At 39.0% G+C, this 21,767-nt stretch overlaps 1 protein-coding gene across 5 annotated transcripts in view; it reads left to right on the forward strand.

Moving 5' to 3' along the window:
• Positions 1-21,767, forward strand: part of LOC105478008 (sodium leak channel, non-selective) — a 369,785-nt gene that overhangs the window by 324,029 nt on the left and 23,989 nt on the right. For all 5 annotated transcript variants that reach the window (XM_071081072.1, XM_071081074.1, XM_071081073.1 and 2 more), the window contains 7 exons: positions 4,642-4,748; positions 10,318-10,438; positions 10,523-10,621; positions 16,396-16,489; positions 17,003-17,109; positions 17,317-17,391; positions 18,553-18,672. In XM_071081072.1, coding sequence (XP_070937173.1) covers positions 4,642-4,748; positions 10,318-10,438; positions 10,523-10,621; positions 16,396-16,489; positions 17,003-17,109; positions 17,317-17,391; positions 18,553-18,672 — 723 coding nt within the window. The remainder of the gene's footprint in view (positions 1-4,641; positions 4,749-10,317; positions 10,439-10,522; positions 10,622-16,395; positions 16,490-17,002; positions 17,110-17,316; positions 17,392-18,552; positions 18,673-21,767) is intronic.

The raw sequence follows: 21,767 nt of genomic DNA on the forward strand, positions 1-21,767 counted from the left end.
AGGGATATTGGTCTAAAATTCTCTTTTTTTGTTGTGTCTCTGCCAGGCTTTGGTATCAGGATGATGTTGGCCTCATAAAATGAGTTAGGGAGGATTCCCTCTTTTTCTATTGATTGGAATAGTTTCAGAAGGAATGGTACCAACTCCTCCTTGTACCTCTGGTAGAATTCAGCTGTGAATCCATCTGGTCCTGGACTTTTTTTGGTTGGTAGGCTATTAATTATTGCCTCAATTTCAGAGCCTGCTATTGGTCTATTCAGGATTCAGCTTCTTCCTGGTTTAGTCTTGGAAGAGTGTAAGTGTCCAGGAAATTATCCATTTCTTCTAGATTTTCCAGTTTATTTGCGTAGAGGTGTTTATAGTATTCTCTGATGGTAGTTTGTATTTCTGTGGGGTCGGTGGTGATATCCCCTTTATCATTTTTAATTGCGTCGATTTGATTCTTCTCTCTTTTCTTCTTTATTAGTCTTGCTAGTGGTCTGTCAATTTTGTTGATCTTTTCAAAAAACCAACTCCTGGATTCATTGATTTTTTGGAGGGTTTTTTGTGTCTCCTTCAGTTCTGCTCTGATCTTAGTTATTTCTTGCCTTCTGCTAGCTTTCGAATGTGTTTGCTCTTGCTTCTCTAGTTCTTTTAATTGCGATGTTAGAGTGTCAATTTTAGATCTTTCCTGCTTTCTCTTGTGGGCATTTAGTGCTATAAATTTCCCTCTACACACTGCTTTAAATGTGTCCCAGAGATTCTGGTATGTTGTATCTTTGTTCTCATTGGTTTCAAAGAACATCTTTATTCTGCCTTCATTTCGTGATGTACCCAGTAGTCATTCAGGAGCAGGTTGTTCAGTTTCCACGTAGTTGAGCGGTTTTGATTGAGTTTCTTAGTCCTGAGTTCTAGTTTGATTGCACTGTGGTCTGAGAGACAGTTTGTTATAATTTCTGTTCTTGTACATTTGCTGAGGAGTGCTTTACTTCCAATTACGTGGTCAATTTTGGAGTAAGTACGATGTGGTGCTGAGAAGAATGTATATTCTGTTGATTTGGGGTGGAGAGTTCTATAGATGTCTATTAGGTCTGCTTGCTGCAGAGATGAGTTCAATTCCTGGATATCCTTGTTAACTTTCTGTCTCGTTGATCTGTCTAATGTTGACAGTGGAGTGTTGAAGTCTCCCATTATTATTGTATGGGAGTCTAAGTCTCTTTGTAAGTCTCTAAGGACTTGCTTGATGAATCTGGGTGCTCCTGTATTGGGTGCATATATATTTAGGATAGTTAGCTCTTCCTGTTGAATTGATCCCTTTACCATTATGTAATGGCCTTCTTTGTCTCTTTTGATCTTTGATGGTTTAAAGTCTGTTTTATCAGAGACTAGTATTGCAACCCCCGCTTTTTTTTGTTCTCCATTTGCTTGGTAAATCTTCCTCCATCCCTTTATTTTGAGCCTATGTATGTCTCTGCGTGTGAGATGGGTCTCCTGAATACAGCAGACTGATGGGTCTTGACTCTTTATCCAGTTTGCCAGTCTGTGTCTCTTAATTGGAGCATTTAGTTCATTTCCATTTAAGGTTAAGATTGTTATGTGTGAACTTGATCCTGCCATTATGATATTAACTGGTTATTTTGCTCGTTAGTTGATGCAGTTTCTTCCTAGCCTCGATGGTCTTTACATTTTGGCATGTTTTTGCAATGGCTGGTACCGGTTGTTCCTTTCCATGTTTAGTGCTTCCTTCAGGGTCTCTTGTAAGGCAGGCCTGGTGGTGACAAAATCTCTAAGCATTTGCTTATCTGTAAAGGATTTTATTTCTCCTTCACTAATGAAACTTAGTTTGGCTGGATATGAAATTCTGGGTTTAAAATTCTTTTCTTTAAGAATGTTGAATATTGGCCCCCACTCTCTTCTGGCTTGGAGAGTTTCTGCCGAGAGATCTGCTGTTAGTCTGATGGGCTTCCCTTTGTGGGTAACCCGACCGTTCTCTCTGGCTGCCCTTAAGATTTTTTCCTTCATTTCAACTTTGGTGAATCTGGCAATTATGTGTCTTGGAGTTGCTCTTCTCGAGGAGTATCTTTGTGGCGTTCTCTGTATTTCCTGGATTTGAATGTTGGCCTGCCCTACTAGGTTGGGGAAGTTCTCCTGGATGATATCCTGAAGAGTGTTTTCCAACTTGGTTCCATTTTCCCCCTCACTTTCAGGCACCCCAATCAGACGTAGATTTGGTCTTTTTACATAATCCCATACTTCTTGCAGGCTTTGTTCATTTCTTTTTCTTCTTTTTTCTTTTGGTTTCTCTTCTTGCTTCATTTCATTCATTTGATCCTCAATCGCTGATACTCTTTCTTCCAGTTGATCGAGTCGGTTACTGAAGCTTATGCATTTGTCACGTATTTCTCGTGTCATGGTTTTCATCTCTTTCATTTCGTTTATGACCTTCTCTGCATTAATTACTCTAGCCATCAATTCTTCCACTTTTTTTTCAAGATTTTTAGTTTCTTTACGCTGGGTACGTAATTCCTCCTTTAGCTCTGAGAAATTTGATGGACTGAAGCCTTCTTCTCTCATCTCGTCAAAGTCATTCTCCGTCCAGCTTTGATCCGTTGCTGGCGATGAGCTGCGCTCCTTTGCCGGGGGAGATGTACTCTTATTTTTTGAATTTCCAGCTTTTCTGCCCTGCTTTTTCCCCATCTTTGTGGTTTTATCTGCCTCTGGTCTTTGATGATGGTGATGTACTGATGGGGTTTTGGTGTAGGTGTCCTTCCTGTTTGATAGTTTTCCTTCTAACAGTCAGGACCCTCAGCTGTAGGTCTGTTGGAGATTGCTTGAGGTCCACTCCAGACCCTGTTTGCCTGAGTATCAGCAGCAGAGGCTGCAGAAGATAGAATATTTCTGAACAGCGAGTGTACCTGTCTGATTCTTGCTTTGGAAGCTTCCTCTCAGGGGTGTACTCCACCCTGTGAGGTGTGGGGTGTCAGACTGCCCCTAGTGGGGGATGTCTCCCAGTTAGGCTGCTCAGGGGTCAGGGACCCACTTGAGCAGGGAGTCTGTCCCTTCTCAGATCTCAGCCTCCGTGGTGGGAGATCCACAGCTCTCTTCAAAGCTGTCAGACAGAGTCGTTTGCATCTGCAGAGTTTTCTGCTGCGTTTGTTATTGTTTACTGTGCCCTGTCCCCAGAGGTGGAGTCTACAGAGACAGGCAGGTTTCCTTGAGCTGCTGTGAGCTCCACCCAGTTCGAGCTTCCCAGCGGCTTTGTTTACCTACTTAAGCCTCAGCAATGGCGGGCGCCCCTCCCCCAGCCTCGCTGCTGCCTTGCCGGTAGATCACAGACTGCTGTGCTAGCAATGAGGGAGGCTCCGTGGGTGTGGGACCCTCCCGGCCAGGTGTGGGATATGATCTCCTGGTGTGCCTGTTTGCTTAAAGCGCAGTATTGGGGTGGGAGTTACCTGCTTTTCCAGGTGTTGTGTGTCTCAGTTCCCCTGGCTAGGAAAAGGGATTCCCTTCCCCCTTGCGCTTCCCAGGTGAGGCAATGCCTCGCCCTGCTTCAGCTCTCGCTGGTCGGGCTGCAGCAGCTGACCAGCACCGATCGTCCGGCACTCCCCAGTGAGATGAACCCAGTACCTCAGTTGAAAATGCAGAAATCACCGGTCTTCTGTGTCGCTCGCGCTGGGAGTTGGAGACTGGAGCTGTTCCTATTCGGCCATCTTGCTCCGCCCTTGAAACCGTATATCTCTTAACTGTTACCCCCATCTCTTTATCTAGCCTCCACCTCAAGCCCTAAACAACAGCCAATATTCTTTTTGTCTCTACAGAGTTTACTGTTCTGGACTTTTATATGAATAAAATTATAACATATGGTCTTTTGTGACTTTTTTCCTCAATTTGCATATTTTCAAGGATCATCCATGTTGTAGCAGGTATCAGGACTTCATCCCTTCCTACGGCTGAATAATACTCACTTGTATGGCTGGACCACCTTTTGTTTATCTGTTTGTTCAAAAATGAACATCTGGATTGTTTCCACCTTTTGGCTATTGTGAAAAACACTTATGTAAACATTTTGTACAAGTTTCTATAGGGAGATACATTTTCATTTCTCTTGGGTAGATACCTAGGAGTGTGGAGTTGCTGGCTTATATGGTAACTCTGTGTTAGTGGTTTGAGGACCTGCTAGACTGTTTTCCAAAGTGGCTGCACCATTCTACACCCGCCTCAGTATGTAAGGGTTCCAGTAAGAGGACTGCAATTCCTCCACATCCTGGCCAATGCTTGTTGTTATCTGACTTTTTGGTTATGGCTTTCTCAGTGGGTGTGAGGTGATATCTCATTATGGTTTTGATTTACATTTTCCTGATGGCAGTGGCGTATGATACTGAGTATCTCGTCATGTGCTTTTTGGCCATTTTCATATCTTCCTTGGAGAAATGTCTACTCAGGTCCTTTGCCTGTTTAACTAATATTCTCAGCATCAACTTTTAACTGCCTGTCTCCAAAGTCTTTGTTACTATTTGCTGGGTGGCTGTCCACATCACTGTTGTTAGATAAAGGACTTTTGGTATTCCTATCAAAGAAGATAGAAAGAGTTTCCTATCCTTTATCTTTTCTGAGTTCATTTTCTGACCAGGTTCCCCCTCTCCCCTTGTTTTTCTACTTTAGGAAGACTGCAATGGCATATTCAGAATTAATGTTAGTGTGTCAAAGAACTTAAATTTAAAATTGAGGCCCGGAGAGAAAAAGCCTGGATTTTGGGTTCCCCGTGTTTGGTAAGTATATTAGAAAAAAAATATTCTGGAGAATGCTGTGTTTTTCAATATAAGGCTTTAAATAAGTATAATAAGGCATGTAACTGAAAGTAATTTTGCTAGAGATGTGAAAATGATCTTAAGTCATACAGGGTGAAACGCTAGGTTATACTGGAAGACAGAAATCAGGTAAATAAGAGAGCAAGTAGTACACTGAGTTCTACATAGCTTCATGAAACTAGAGAAATATTATCTCAGTATTTTCTAATACTTCAAAAATATGCATCTGGATTCAAATGGCTTTAAAAATTAGCGAGGCTTAACAAAGGATTTTCTGTCAAATTAAAACTGAACTTATCCTGAGTTTCTATCTTTAAAGGAGGATCTGATGTCCTCATAATAGAACCCTAAATCATAAAGCTGTTTCCATTTTAAAACCCATTTACACTGAAGGATTTCCATTATGCAAACACTGGAGAGGAATAATCAGTTACAAAGTCGATTGCTTCTAACTTTCCCTTTAATATTCCTTTTTCTTGAAATTGAGTTTCGGAAGCACTTAGATCAAAGCTAGATATACCTAGTACCTTCTGTCTCATCTGTTTTATTAATGACCATGAGTGGATCTCTCAGTCTGTGTCATTGACGAATTGAGTGTTCTGTCAGCTTTATTTGTCCTTTGAAATTGTTATGTTTTTTAAATTTTCTTTTAGAAAATTTCTTAGAATAACAACTGAGCCACAGCAACTCTGCTTTTGTCACAATTGATGTTCTTTTCTAAATGTCAAAACTCTTTAAAAGGAATAGCATTTCACCCAGCTGTACCCTAGAACTCACTGTTACCTTTCTTTGGCATTTTTCTAATATGAAATTTGCTTTTATATATAATCCAATATAATGCGTATTGGGTTTTTATTTTTTAAAATATCCAAGAACTAAGAAAAAGGGTTCATTTAGGGTATGTGGCTTCAGCTTGGAGAGAGGAATGTGAGACATGAGAATATCCTCGCCTCACTGCTAACTAGAAAAGCCATCCAATTTCCACTGAAACAAAAATTAAAAGAGCAAAAAAATTTACTTCCATGAAACAAAAATTAATTATAGCATAGTTATTTATGTTATAATTTATTAATTAATTTTCATTAATTCAAAGATAATATGGAAGTAAATGAAGTCAGGAATAGAGAACACTGGGGCATTTCATTCCTTCACTATAGAGAAAGGTGGAGGATGCCTCCCACCTCTGCCAAGTGAGGTACCCCAGGGGGATCACTTAACATCAGAGACGGGCAAGGCAAGAAGAGAGACTCTTGTAGGCCAGGCTGCTCATCACCATCTGGAGAGCAGGGTTATCTGGTGTTCCTGGAGAGCCCAGTAGTCACTGCCTAGGACCACATCGTCTGAGTCTTCTTGAGCCCTGCTGCAAAGGGCTTTGTGCTGGGAAAGGGTACCCCCATCCAAGGAGTTCGTAGGTGTGTTTCCAGGAGCCAGACCTGAGAGTGACCCAGAGACTGCACACTCACAGGAGGAAAGGTACAATGAGGCACTCCTGGGCTGGGGAGGGGGTTCAAATTCTTGAACACCTATGGCCAGAATCCAGTTGTATCAGTGGCACAAGACTTTAACTCTATTCCTCCATTCCTTTCAATGACATCCCACCTCAGCCATGTGAGAATCTCGTGGTGGCCTGAAGAGGAGGAGTGGAAGTGAAGAAAGTGCCCAACTTTTCTTCCTTTCGTTAAACCAGGGTCCTTGAGCTGCTAAGGATGGGATTGTTATATGAGTTATAAGATCAGTTGGATATAAAACTGAATGACTGAAAATAACCGAAAAGCTCTGGGACCTCTGCAAGAATTCAGAAAGGAAGCTGGAACACACTTGAAGCTAACATTTGGAGAAAAGTAAACCTGCCAGTTGTACCCTATAGCACTCAACCTATTCCATAAAACCAGCTCCATGGGATTTTTAAAATCGAAGTTAATTTAAATGCAATATTTTATGGAAGGTATTATTAGGGGTTTCAAAGGCAATGCCATTCTAGAAGCATGAGCAAATAGGCATTCCTTGAACATCATCACAATTGCTCTTGTCCATTTCTCCAGGATCATGTGACTTGGATTGTAGTGAAATAGACACCTTTGATCTAATAAATGTCATCTGTAACCATGACAACTTTTTACACTTTCCTTCTTTAGTAAGCTAATCAAGAGTTAGAAGCTGAAATTTTGTGATTTTATATTGGCTAAATTATGATTAAGGAAATAACATATCTAGGAATACCCCTAGAGGAATGCTTTGGTAATTATAATTAGGACATAAATATGCACTAATTCAGAGACAGTCTAGTTTCAATACTCTCTCTTCAGATTAATAAATGTACTTTCTTCTGAATTACTCAGACTTGATGAGCCACCTCAGTAAAAAGGATTAAACGTATCATAGATTATAAATATGGTGTGACTTATTTTAAGAAGAGTTCTGGAATATAGGAAAATGGCATGCATGAGAGAAAAATCAACAAAGTATTCAGGCTTATAATAAATGTATTTATTGAGTGCTTGCTATTCACTAGGTAGTATGCTTGTCTCTGTGATATGACCCTGAATAAGCTATGGCCCCTAGCCCTTAGGAGCTTAAAGTCTAGTGGCAAACAAAATAAAATTACAAATAATTTTATATAATATGTTAAGGGCTTTAATGCTGCACAGATAAACCCCTCAGCTTACCTCTGGCTCACCCGAAACTCATCTCCATGTAATTTTAAGCTATACTGTGATACATTCTAGGCAGAAGGTGATCAGGTTTTATAGGGTCTAAGGCCAAAACAATTTGGGGTACCAGGGTCTTGGAAGGGCCTGTACAAAAGAGGGGTCCTACCACTTAGGTTTCTTTGGCTTCATGGTATTCCTGCCTCTGATTCCTACAAAAAGGCTAAGTGTACAATGGACACACAGGAGAAGCACCTAACCCCAACTATACACGGCCAAAGAGAAGGACCAGACGAGAAGACACACTAGGTTACCTTTTGAAGGACAACCAATAGGAACTAGCCAGGTGAAGGGGGCAGGCTCAGAAGCAGATGAAGAGGAAAGTCTAGGCATAGGTTTGGTATTACAAGTTAAGGCAACTCTATGGCCAAAGCTGAAGGCAAAAAGGGTTGGGGTGCTATAGGAAGCTCAACGTTCCTGATTTCTTTTAGGAGAGATGGTTGTGTAAGATACAGCATGCTGGTTTTGGACAAAGTCGTTTACTGCATTTCCACATCCAAGGGCAGAGGCTCAGTCATGTCTTCAGGGTGCCCCCATGTTCCTCAAGGGAAGAGCAGCTCTCCCTACCATGATCTTGGGGGGCTTCGAGCACCTCCTCTGGGAGGTTAAAAAGCTGACAAAATTATGTGTTCAGAACTAATGTCTTAGTTTTCTGAATTGGACAGGCAAGATTACAGTATTTCACAAATTAACTAGAAAAGAATGACAACCTTTTCAATTCAAGGAAGGGTAGCAGGTAAAAATGGCAGTAATGGATGACATTTGGGATTTATTGAAGGACTCCGTAGTTATAGGTAAAGTTTCAAACTTTGCAATTTTGCTAACACGAGCAAAGCATAAGAAAACACCTTCCATGATTAAAACTGAAAAAGACTTATTTTTAAAAATGTGATAAATTCTTCCAACTGTTGAAGTCTTTGATGCTACATTTTGTTTTTCTTGGTTTAGTTAGAGTATTTTTCACATATTCTAACTTCTAGAAGATATGGAACATAAAAGTAGTTTAAGTTGTTGCAAATTCAGCTGAGAAAGCACTTCTACAAAAAGAAAATGAGCAGGTACGGAAGTCCAACATCAGCTCTGAGAACTGGTTCACTTGGTTTTATAAAATCCTTATTCAAGAAAACTGTGGCGTCTGTAGAATCCTTATAACTTCTGTCTACTGTAAAATATATGAAATTTAGTGGAAACATCCCAAAGGAAAGATTGTTGGAAGCATCCAAAAGAATATATTTGTACTTTCATACATAAAAAATACAAAGCAGAATTCCACAATATGAATTTCTGAGTGGGGCTTTTGCACTATATTAAAGACCATCTCCACTAATCAGCCCTAGGCCCTTAAGAGCAAATCAGTTTCAGTTTAATGTTTTCTTCTTATATCCTCATCTATTTAATATTCAAAAAACTTATGAAGGCACATCTTGTGATTGTCTCTATAGTTTAAAAAACACGAAAGATGGTAGAAAAGTGCAGAACCAGATTTTCCCCAGAGCGTTGCCTGTCATGAGGGTTAAATTTTGAGAAATGAGCTAGCAGGGGGAAAAAATGATCAAAATATAATTTAAATAGGCTCCACGGGGCCTACTCTAGTCAATGGTCCAGAGCTCAGTTCTTCATTAAATTCAGGAAATATAGTCCATGATTTTCCAGTGTTTGGTTGTGAATATCTTAATTATTTAAAATTAGTCTCTAATAAGAAGGAAAGAGGGGGCAAAAAAAAAAAAAAACACTGAAACCTTCTTCTATTAACAACAAAAATGTTAGCTAAAACCGTAACAATTAAAGAAAGTACACTCTAGTAAAAAGGATCACTTTTATAAGTGGGAAGAGAAAAGTATAACCATGTTAAAAGAAGAAGAAATGAGACATCCCTGGCCTCCAAAGAAGTGGGAGCTTAACAGTGGGTACACATCAACATAAAGATGGAAATGCCGGACCGTGGGGACTTCAAACGGGAGGAGGAAGGAAGGAGGACATAGGTTGGAAAAATTACTTGTTGGATTCTGTGCACACTATCTGAGTAACGGGTTCATTAGAAGCCCAAACCCCAGCATTATGCAATACACCCATGTAACAAGCCTGCATGCGTACCCCCCGAATCTGTAAGAAAAAAGAAAATGAATAATAAGCCAATGAGTTCAGGAATCAGGAATCAGCGGTGGAGGTAGAAAGCATACCACACGTAAAGGGGACCAGACTAAGAGTCCACTGAGAAGACTCAGAGTTAATAAGAAAAACAATCCAACTGGAAGACAGTAATTTGGAAAAATACAGACTACAAGCAAACACCTCTTGCTGTCTCAGTGACCTCTAAATGCATCACTACTTTATGGCCCTGTGTTCACAATGACTACACAAAGTGAAATAAAGTGACTAAATTCTACTCTACGCTTTCTATACTAACGCAGGCAATTGTAATTTATGCCTTTAGAAAGGTTTTCAGTTACAAAACTGTTTCAAAATCCACATCTAAAATCCAGTGCTTCTTTGTGTAAATCGATAAAATCATCTGTCCAGTCCTCAGGGTAATCACGACAAGGTAGAAATGTTGCAGAACCTCTGAAGCTAGAACTGGAGCTGTTTTACATTGAGATCACCCCATCATTACCTAATGAACACAATAATAACACATCAATGCATTGTTATGATTTAGCAACTGAATGCCATATAGTATAAAAGTGTGTGTGTGTGTATGTGTGTGTGTGTGTGTGTGCATATCCCACACATATCCCACACCCATGACTGGAAAGGGCTACAGATATTTGCCTCGGGTGCTTCTTATTGGAATTTCACAGAACATTCCTGTATTGGAATTGCAGGGCAAATCCTCGGAACTTTAATTTCGACAATGTGGGAAACGCTATGCTGGCATTGTTTGAAGTTCTCTCCTTGAAAGGCTGGGTGGAAGTGAGGGATGTTATTATTCATCGTGTGGGGCCGGTAAGCAAGCACATCGAATCCTTTGAACACTTCAAGAGCAGCTTTCATTTGTCTTGATGAATAACCGTATTTTCCTTTTTGCAGATCCATGGAATCTATATTCATGTTTTTGTATTCCTGGGTTGCATGATTGGACTGACCCTTTTTGTTGGAGTAGTTATTGCTAATTTCAATGAAAACAAGGTAAGAATTTTTGGTTTGGATACCACGGGGTTTAGCCTTTTCTAGCCTCTCACTTTGAGCTGTTTTTTTCTTTTCACACGCAGCATGAAGCCGCATTAAACTGTAATGTGACTGGTGTAAATAATCTCTATAACTGTTTTACAAGCAACCTTATTGCTGCTTTTCAGACCATCATTTAAGAGTACAGTTCTCTCGCTAAATTTACCCTTTTGGTAACAGTGTCATTAATTCACCGACAACTGAGAGGCGCATCTCCTATTGTTCAAAGTGAAAAGATGTGCAGCAAGTTATTAAAATACAATAGATGAAAGTGATTCACTAATTACAGGTAATATTACTTTCACTAAATGTAAATTGTATGCTTCTGTGTAACTCAGTAGGTGAACTCAGAATTTTGATGGGGATGAGGGGAATCTGGTAGAAATTTTAAAATCCTAATTCACAGAAAAAAGATTTTGTGGCAGGGCATGGTGGCTCACGCCTGTAATCCCAGCACTTTGGGAGGCCAAGGCAGGTGGATCACTTGAGGTCAGGAGTTCAAGACCAGCCTGGCCAACATGGTGAAACCCTGTCTCTACTAAAAATACAAAAATTAGCCAGGCGTGTTGATGCATGCCTGTAATCCTAGCTACTGGGTTGGCTGAGGCATGAGAATTGCTTGAACCTAAGAGGCGGAGGTTGCAGTGAGCCAAGATCACACCACTGCATCCAGCCTGAGCAACAGAGCGAGACTCAAAAAAGAAAAAACAAAGATTTTCTAATTTCATATGAACTTGACATACTTTGTGAACTCGGGAAGCCTGTTGAGTTTGTAACAGCTCTAATGATTAGAACAAAGACTCACAAATGGGAAAACAACAATGTAGTTTCCTATCAAAGCATGAGTTTGGGGAAGAACATTCTATTAGCACTCCTTGGAGAGGTACTTGCTCATCTAGGCACTTGTGCTGTGCCCTCTATTGTTTGAGAGGCAGTCTTTGGAATCATAGTAAGAGAAATGCATGCAGTTTTTGAGCACACACTGTGTACTAAGATTTTATGTATTCAGTCAATTCTCACAACTTTCAAATGCACGGTTGCAGGAAAAGCAATGACTAGTCTGGGGCTTAAAAGGTATGATAAACAGGGCCAGAATTCAGAATTGGTGCCTATTACTTACTGCAGGCTCTGTGATTCTTCGAAGGCATGAGTATCATAAAGTCAGCCTTCACTCTGCATTAAGTTGACGCTAGATCTGCCTGTAAAGCACCGTGCTGTTCGGTGTTATTCACGGCTAGGACTGATTCCCATGCGTTCACATCAGAGCTCTTAAGTTTGTGTTGCTACACATGGGACTGTATCTGTCATTCACTGTCCTCAGGCTCAACGTGTGTGGTACCAGTTACCCAGTCAATTGACACCTTTGATGTGTGGCTAATGAGCATGTCATTTCATTCAGGCTTTCAAAGGGTGAGATTTAAAAATTCCTCTTTTGGGCCCCGACTCTACTTGGACCCTCAGAAACATGGGATGTTAGAGGCAGAAGGAACAGTAGTGATCGTGTCACCCAGCCCCTTATTTTACTCCTATCCCATTCATTAATGAGATGCTTTGAGCCCTACAGTGTTTAGTTTAATACCAAGCAGAAAGAGGAAGAAGGGTCTTTTTAGATGCCTTTGAGCCATGTAATGCAGCAGACACTGAGAATTATGGAACATAAGCAGAAGCTAATCAGTCAATTAACAGGAGAGTTTAGGCACTGCTTGCCCAGAACACCGTTAAGAAGCCCTCTGAGCAGGCACCTGATTTCAGGAAGATTAGAACGTATCACAGCTCACAACTCAGCAACATACATAGAACAACATAAAATGTTCAGGAACTGGAAATAAATGTATAATTAATTGCAACACTTGAGCTTAGAGAAGTGGCTGAGGTAAGCAGAATAACCAGGGAGGTCTCCATCCAGCACTGCATTTATGTTCTACAGGTAGGAAAGAGCAATTTGGCCTGTTTGGGGATCTGGGGTGTATGTTCTATCAGCTCAAATGGGCACTTAAAGGAGAAATTGACAAGAAATTATGTTACCAAGCTTCACAAACTTGATTTGTTAATTGGAGGTATCAACTGCTAAATTATGTGAGGCTTTTAGAAAAGTTTATTTCTCTGCAAGTTTTTTTTTTTAGAAAGCAGCTCATGAGCTGCCATGTAACAGCATTTATATACTATTCAATCATTCAACAGATGTATTTGAGCATCTACTAGGTGCCAGATGCTGCTCCTGACACTGAAGACCTAGCAAACTAACTGAAACACTAAACACAGAAAAGTTATTTGCCCTCATGGAGCACACGTCTTAGTAGTCATACCCAAAGGCACATAGGTAAATTTCCAAATATAGAGACAACAGAGATAGAAAATGAGGGAATCTTTAGGGTACAATTCAGAATCATGCAAAAAATGTCTTCTTTTGAAAATGGAAACCTCTTTAAAAAGTTCCAAGTCTATACTAGTAATATAGATTTTTTCTGATTGCTCTACTATATAAGACAATGTGTGTGATTTATTAAGCTAATTCGACAATAATAAACTTTCAGAGGTTTTTATATATTAATGATCAGATGATACCTCCATGCTTATTCTTTTAGATCCTTTCAGAGTTCAACTTTCCAAAATTATTTTTTTGTTTAACAAAGTAATTCCATTAATGTCTATGGTGGCTAGAGAACATGTGTTTGTTTATAATTAGTGAGAAAAGTGGTTTAGCAATGTGATTATCAGAAAAGAACAATTTTAAACACTATTATTGGGAAAAGGTATAGAACTTCCGAATCTCAAAATATACAAAACAAAAATTAACCAAGTTGTAAAAAGAAGCTAGAAAATCCAAAATCATAGTGAAAGATATTAACATATTTCTCAAAAAATCTCATAATTCAGAGAATAATAAAAGGAAATATGAGATTTGATACAATAAACACAATCAAATGAACACATAAGGAAAACTCTAGTTCGAACAATTTGAGAACGTGCATTATTTTCAAGCACAAAATGTATCTCCCAGAAAGTCATAATTACCAAATAATTGATAATGTAAGAATGTTTTCTGACCATAATGAAAAAAATAAAAACTCTACAATTTGGAAATATTAAGACAATACTCTAAATCATTTATGAGTTAAAGAAGAAATTATAATAGAAAATCACAAAATATTTACAGACAAAACAGTTTATAGTGTCATATACAAAAACTCATGAGGTATAGATAAATCAGTAATTACAAATAAATGTATCACTTTAAGTTGTATATATTAGAGAAGAATCACAAGTTAAATATTAATATGTCAAATATCCAAATCAATAAATTATAATAACAAAGTAAAATCAAAGTAGGGGGGAAGAAAGAACAAAGATTAGGACAGAAACTAATGATACAGAAAGCGAGGAAACTTGTATAGCTTCTGTAATGTTCAAGAATAACAAAAGCTGGGTTTTGTTTTTTTTAATCAAGTCAATAAACCTCTAGGAAGGTTGAGCAAAAATAAAAACAGAAAACAAGAAAGTAAGCTACGATAATTAAAACAGTGTCAGTATTGTTATAGGTATAGAAAATTAGACTTACAGAAAAAGCTAGAAAGACCCAGCAGGGACCCATATATGCAGAAAACAGAAGCAGCTCAACAAATTAGTGCAGAGGGTGGTGAGACCAACAAGGAGTGGTGTTGGGGGTATTGACTGTATTGATGTAAAGAGCTATGCTGAGATCTCTACCTCACTGCATACTCAAAAATGAATTCCAGATGAATTAAAGACTTCGATATGAAAAGCAAAATTTAAACCATTTTTAAACCATGTCAGCATTTATTTTTATTTGAATTTCAGATAAGCAGCAAATAATGTTTTTGCTTTTATTATTATTTTTAATCAACACATAGTTATTGTACATATTTATGGGGTACAGTCTGATATTTCAATTCATGTATTATAGTGTGTAATGATCAAATCAGGATAATTAGCATATCCATCACCTCAAACATTTATCCCTGTTTTGTGTTGGGAACATTCAAAATCCTCTCTTCTAGGTATTTAAAAATACACAATTAATTGTTATCAATTAGATTCACCCCCTATATTACCATGGAACACTAAAACTTATTCCTGCAATCTAACTGTATTTTCGTATCTGTTAATCAACATTTGACTATCCCTATTCTAGTTCCCCTCCCCACCCCTAGTAAGCATTTGTTTTTTATCCTGGAGTCATTATGGATTTCATCGCATTAGCCACCAAGTAAAATCTACAAAGGAAAAAAAATTATAAACTCGATTATATTTAAATTAAAATTTTCTGAATGACAAAAGACACTCTAAGCAAAATAAAAATACAAGCCAAGACTAAGAGAAAATATTTACAACTTATATAATTGACAAAAGATTAGTATCCAGCATTTATAAAGAATCTCTACAAACAATTAAAAAGTAAATATCAAAATACAAAAATGAGCAAAGGATATGAATAGGCAATTCACATAGGAAGATACAAGCATCACCATTTACACACATACAAATGTTTCATCTCGTTAATATTAAAACAACATTAGATACATTTCACACCTATCAAAGTGGTCAGATTACAATGTCTAGTAATATCCAGTATTGCAAGAATATTAAGATATGGTAACACTTCTATATTGCTGGGAGGAGATTTGTTTTGGTTATCGCTCTTTGGAAAGCAAGTTGGCAACATCTGGTAAATGTAAAGATGTTTAAATTCCTAGATCCCATCAATTCTTCTCCTAGAGATTTACAATGGAGAAACCCTCATAGATATTTTCTGTGAGACAGTACATGGATGCTTATTGCAGAACTGGTTATAGTCCATAAATGTAAAATGAATAAATTATGATATTTGTACAGTGGACAGTGTTTGTGAGCAGTTGAACAAGTTAGATCTAGTAATCTAGTTGTATGGAAAGTATACTGTTTAATGAAAGTATAAAGAAACAGCATAAATAATCACATATTGGACAGCATTTCTATAATAAAAAATTCAAAACAAATTCTTACGTATTGATACATACATAAGCACGAAAGTCTGAAAACATAGTAAGGAGGATGCACACCTGAAGAGTAGTGGTTAGCTCTGGGTAAGAAAAGGGAGAGTGGGGTTTTTGTCTAGTTTTTAAAATTACACTTCTGCCGTTATGATAAAATATGATGCACTGCAGTGCAATAAAATATAATTTTATCATATGCATTTTAATCAAGTACTCCATTATATAGAATATGGAATTCCATTTAGGCATCACAGCACTAATTTCTTGAAATGCAAACTCTGTGACTTAGTATCTCTCAGAAACAGTTTTGCAATTGCACATATTAGATATTTTTTAAAGAAAGACAAAATACCCTTAACTAGAAGCCATAGCATTGACAAGCTATAATTTTGCTGCTATGAAATGAAAGGAAACTAACTACTATGAGTGAGTGTCCTTTTTTGAAAATGTAATTATGTAGAAACTCCTCTTTATATTTTCCCAAACCTGAATATTACATATCTCCAAAGATACAAGTTGAAGGCTGCTGAATTCTCTCTGAAACACCTGGTCATCATTTTGGGAACTCTTCCCAAGACCAACTTTGAGCATTCTGACCATGTTTTCTAACCACCACGGTTGGAAGAACATGGTCAGCGTAAGCCCCCACATCAGTCTTGTTTGTCTCTGCACCCCATCTGCCATGTTCTTGGTGCAAGCACATGACAAAAGGCCGTTTCCTGCTTTCCTTTGTCTGTTAAGGGGACGGCTTTGCTGACCGTCGATCAGAGAAGATGGGAAGACCTGAAGAGCCGACTGAAGATTGCACAGCCTCTTCATCTCCCGCCTCGCCCGGGTACCCAAGATGCTCTGATTTTATTCATGTTGGGCACTAGTGTGCACGATTCCCCAGGAGTCTCAGATTTAAATTAAAATAATAATCGTGAGGCCGCTGGGAGGCTGTGCATAAGTTAATACGGAAACAGCCTCCAAACCACAGATCTCTCAATAAGGCTATTAAAAGCAACCACCCAAAAGCTGTGCTTCAGTGCTCTCAGACTAAGCCTTAATGAAAAAATGAATTTTTTCAATAAAATATATTTGCGCTTGCCTTTTAAAAATATGAGTGAAATGTATTAAACTGACAGAAATTGAATGATGCACTTCTCTTTCCAATATAGACGGCGTCATGCACTGTCATTTTAAATATTCAGAGCCAGCCATTGCTGCAAAAACACCTCACAATAGATGGAATTGTTTGGGGAGGAAAATGTAATGGGTTTTAAGATAAGCATTTAAGAAAATAAATGGCAAGAAAGTAAATGTGACCTGTGTCTAACATGCCCTTGCCCAAACCTTTCTTTTCTAGATAATGATGGTTTTAGAGCTAAAATGTATGACATAACCCAGCATCCATTTTTTAAGAGGACAATTGCATTGCTCGTCCTGGCCCAGTCGGTGTTGCTCTCTGTCAAGGTACTTAGTTTCACCCTAAGGCTCCGGGAATGAATTGTGTATTCACTGCTACATCCGAGAGTATCACAAGCTGCTATATGCATTCACAGTTATGTTCTTGGGTATAAAAATTAAGATTCACTGTCATGGCAAAGTGGGCAGAAGAGGGGCAAGCCTGTATGTGTCTGATGGATGTGGGCAATGACTCGTGCGCTGTTTCTGTTGCAGTGGGACGTCGAGGACCCGGTGACCGTACCTTTGGCAACAATGTCAGTTGTTTTCACCTTCATCTTTGTTCTGGAGGTACTGTAATGAGTCAGCTAGCTCTAGGGGAATCTGTGCACAGTTTTAAAGTAAATCAGCATCCCTCTTTGATGCCACTTACTCTCCTCTCTGTGTTCCATTGCCTTTGAAGCTTTGCCCTTAGGATATTTCCTTCTTAAGCGGTTCTGCTTAACTCGAACAAAGACATCACTTTATCCATCAGATTTTTCTAACTACAGAAATGCTGCTGTCGATTGTTGTGTCTGAACATTGGCCTGTCTAGTTATGCGAGTTCTAATATTTAGAGGGAATGGTGCAAGCCACTATAATTCATTGACTCAAATTGCAATAGAGTAGCAAAGCAAGTTGGCCCAGACAAGGTTATTTTAACATGTGATTCATATAATATCACTTTCCAGGACAATCTTCTTGAAATACAAGCAGATTCTCATTTTGCCGTATACTGGTTGATGTTTCCCAAAATCTGTGGACTTCTGCTTAAGGAAGAAAAATGTCCCATTATCAGAACTAGTCATAAAACAGAGGAGAGTGTAAAGAACAGATTTGTAAGCTACTTAGCTTCAAAAATAAAATCATATATCTTGGTAATAAACTCTTCTGTTTAGTTACTACATTGTTTATAGTTATTCTTTAAATAGACAGCATAACTGAGCATGCTGGCTCACTCCTAGAATCCCAGAACTTTGGGAGGCCGAGGTGGGTGGATCACCTGAGGCCAGGAGTTTGAGACCAGCCTGGCCAATGAGGTAAAACCCCATCTCTACTAAAAATACAAAAATTAGCCAGGAGTGGTTGCACGTGCCTATAACCCCAGCTACTCGGGAGGCTGAGGCAGGAGAATCGCTTGAACCTGGGAGGCAGAATCTGTAGTGAGCCAAGACTGCGCCACTGCACTCCAGCCTGGGTGACAGAGCGAGACTCAGTCTCAAAAAATAATAAAAAATAAATAGACAGACAGACAGACAGAAAGTGTAGGCACATGGCCTAAAAGGAAACCTCAAAAGGCATTAAAGTATTTGTCTCATTTTCAATGAAAAAGATACTGTGTCCACATCAAATAATTCAGAATTTTCTTCATTTGAAAAAAAAAATATATACACATAATGCATCTCAAGTTAATACATTTAAATATGTGCTAAACCCTCCCTCTGTTTATTTGCTTCTTTGCTTTTTCTCCAGGTTACCATGAAGATCATAGCAATGTCACCTGCTGGCTTCTGGCAAAGCAGAAGAAACCGATACGATCTCCTGGTGACGTCACTTGGCGTTGTATGGGTGGTGCTTCACTTTGCCCTCCTGGTAAGCGTAGAAGTCAAATTGATTTCAGCTGATTATTTCAGTTTGGTTCAGTTCTGCTCAGTCCTGTTTCCAGTCTCATTTTACTCCACATCAACCTGCTCTGAGGTGTTAGATGGACCTCCCTAAAGCCCAGCTTTGACTGTGATGGACTCTCAGACATGCTTGTTCTACATGTACACACCCCCGCACACTTCACACAGGCAAAACCTGCCCCCTCAAAGCCCTAGATGGTGCAAGCTAGAAAGAGGAGGACCTTCAAGATCTTCTGATTTAACCCCTCATTTTACCAAAGGGGAAAACAAGGAAGAAAGAAAGAGGAAGATTGCAACAGAGATTGAGAACTGTCCGAATTCACACAACAAGCTAGTATCGGAAGACTACAGTCCTGTTTTCCTGCTTTCTCAGCTGAAATACAGCATTCATTCCACTTCGCTATAGTCAGTATTTCACGATGTAATTCTCAAGTACTTCCACTGTTTCATTTTCTATAAGACATTTAGCCTCCACTTCTCTAAAGCATATGATTCTCCATCTCTACACCTGTGTTCTCACTATTTTACCTAAAGTGCCTTCACCATCCATTCAGTCCGAGATCCCACTCAAAATCTGCAGCTATGGGTGTACTGAGCTGTAATCTAGGGCCATATTGTCCAGTAAAAATAAAATGTGGCCACAGATATCACTAGATAATTTTCTAGAAGCCACAATAAAAAAGAAGCAATTATTTATTAATTATAATTATTTATGTAATTATAATTATTAACGATTTAATGATTACATTTTCTAAACTGCTATATCCAAAATAGTATTATTTTCATGTGTAAGCAATATAAAATTATTGAGGTAAGTTGCATCCTTGTATCTGTGTGTGAAGTCTTTGGCTGAGTAGGTATTTTACATTTACAGCATATCTTCAGTTAAATTGCCACATTTCAAGTGCTCAATAACCCATAATGTGGTTCCACATGGCCGATAGTTACCATGTTGGACAGCACAGCTCTGGAAGACATGGGTCCTACTCTAGGCTCCACCATTTTCCAGCCTTGACTAATTTATTTGCCTTCAATGATCCTTTGTTTCCTGCTCTGAACGGGCAATATAACTTCATAATCCATCTATTTCCTCTGGCATTATGAAGATCAAGTGAGATAATATATTTGAGGCTTTCTTGAACTAGAAAGATTATACAAGTTTGTAGGCATTATTATAATTACCTTCTTTTTGTTAGTCATCCTTGATCTCATCCCAAGGAATATTATTAGCTTTTCCCTGTTTCCTTCTATCCATTCTCCCTTCCCCTTCATGTTAGAGACATGCTGGGAAAGACTTATTTACACATCCTAAAGGGCTTGCCTTAATATGAGATGCTGTGCTCATGAACATAGTGAGCATCCTTCTTAAACCAGTGGTTGCCTTCAGCATCAGGAGCTCTATGAAGCCTAGGTGAGCTCTCAGTCACCCTGAACTATTTTCTCAGCAATAGATGGTTCTCAATTCCTAGTACAAGACACAGTACTAGTAATTGAGAAGAATGTTATAAGCAAAACAAATACAGTTGCTGCTCTTGTGAACCTTAGATCCTGGAAAAGTGACAGATAGTCATCAATTGCTCACAAATCTATGAGTATAATGACTATGATGAGGGAGATGAAGGAAAGCCTGTGTTCCTGTGACAACTTAGATAATAGTGGGAGATGGCTTCATCAGAGAGGTCTTGGAAGACATCCCCAAGGGAGTGATGGCTCCATCTGTAGGATAAGGGGAGGGCATTTCAGGTAGCTGTCCCTGTGATGGAAAGATGACAGAGCTGGAAGAAGGATAGATACATAGTACTAGCATAGTACAAGATTTGGATGGGTAAGAAGGTGTCAGACCTCTTAGGACCTTGGAGTCCAGGTGAAGAATTCAGGTTCTCATCCTAAAAACTATTGGTTGTCTTTACTTCCAAAACATAAAGAGGAAAGGTATCTGCAGTAGATCTTTAGCGAATGTGGAAAGAAGAGGCAGCAAAGCCCATGTTTTTCCTTTCTCCAGATAAAATGTGTATTAGTCCCTTCTCACGCTGTTATGAAGAAATACCCAAAACTGGGTAATTTGTAAAGGAAAGATGTTTAATGGACTCACAGTTCCACATGGCTGGGAAAGCCTCAGGAAACTTACAATCATGGTGGAAAGGGAAGCAAACACATCCTTCTTCACAAGGGAACAAGAGAGAGAAGAATGAGTGCCCAGCAAAGGGGGAAGTCCCTTTATAAAACCATTAGATCTTATGAGAACTAACTCAATATCATGAGAACAGGATGGGGGAACTGCCCCCATGATTCAATTATCTCCACCAGGTCCCTCCCACAACACGTGGAGATTATGGGAACTACAATTCAAGATGAGATTTGGGTGGGGACACAGCTTAAACCATATCATTCTGTCTGGAACCCTCCCAAATCTCATGTCTTCATAATTCAATTTAAAATCATACCCTCCCATCAGTCCCCCAAAGTCTTAACTCATTCCAGCATTAACTCAAAAGTCCAAGCCCAAAGTCTTATCTGAGAAAAGGAGAGTTTCTTCTGCCTATGAGCCCATAAAATCAAAAGCAAGTTAGTTACTTCCTAGATTCAATGGGAGTACAAGCATTGGGTAAATATACCCATTCCAAATGGGAGAAATTGGCCAAAATAAAGGGGTTATAGGCACCATGCAAGTCCAAAATCCAATAGGGCAGTCATTAAACATTAAAGTTCCAAAATAATCTTCTTTGACTCTATGTCTTATATCCAGGGCACCCTGATGCAAGAGGTGGGCTCCCATGGCCTTGGGCAGCTCCACCATTGTGGCTTTGCAGGGAATAGCCCCCCTCCTGGAGTGGTGTTGAGTGTCTGTGGCTTTTCCAGGCACACAGTGCAAGCTGTCAGTGGATCTACCATTCTGGAGTCTGGAGGATGGTGGCCCTCTTCTCACAGCTTCAAGAGGAAGCAGAATATAAATATTTGGAAAATATGCAGTCTGATGATTTTATAGAAAAGAAAACCTCATTTACTAGGGAGAAATTGAAGCCAGTTGCACAAATTTACATAAGTAACGAGGGGCTAAATGCT

The sequence above is a fragment of the Macaca nemestrina genome, chromosome 16 (assembly GCF_043159975.1).
Source record: "Macaca nemestrina isolate mMacNem1 chromosome 16, mMacNem.hap1, whole genome shotgun sequence".
NCBI classification, from domain to species: Eukaryota; Metazoa; Chordata; class Mammalia; order Primates; family Cercopithecidae; genus Macaca; species Macaca nemestrina.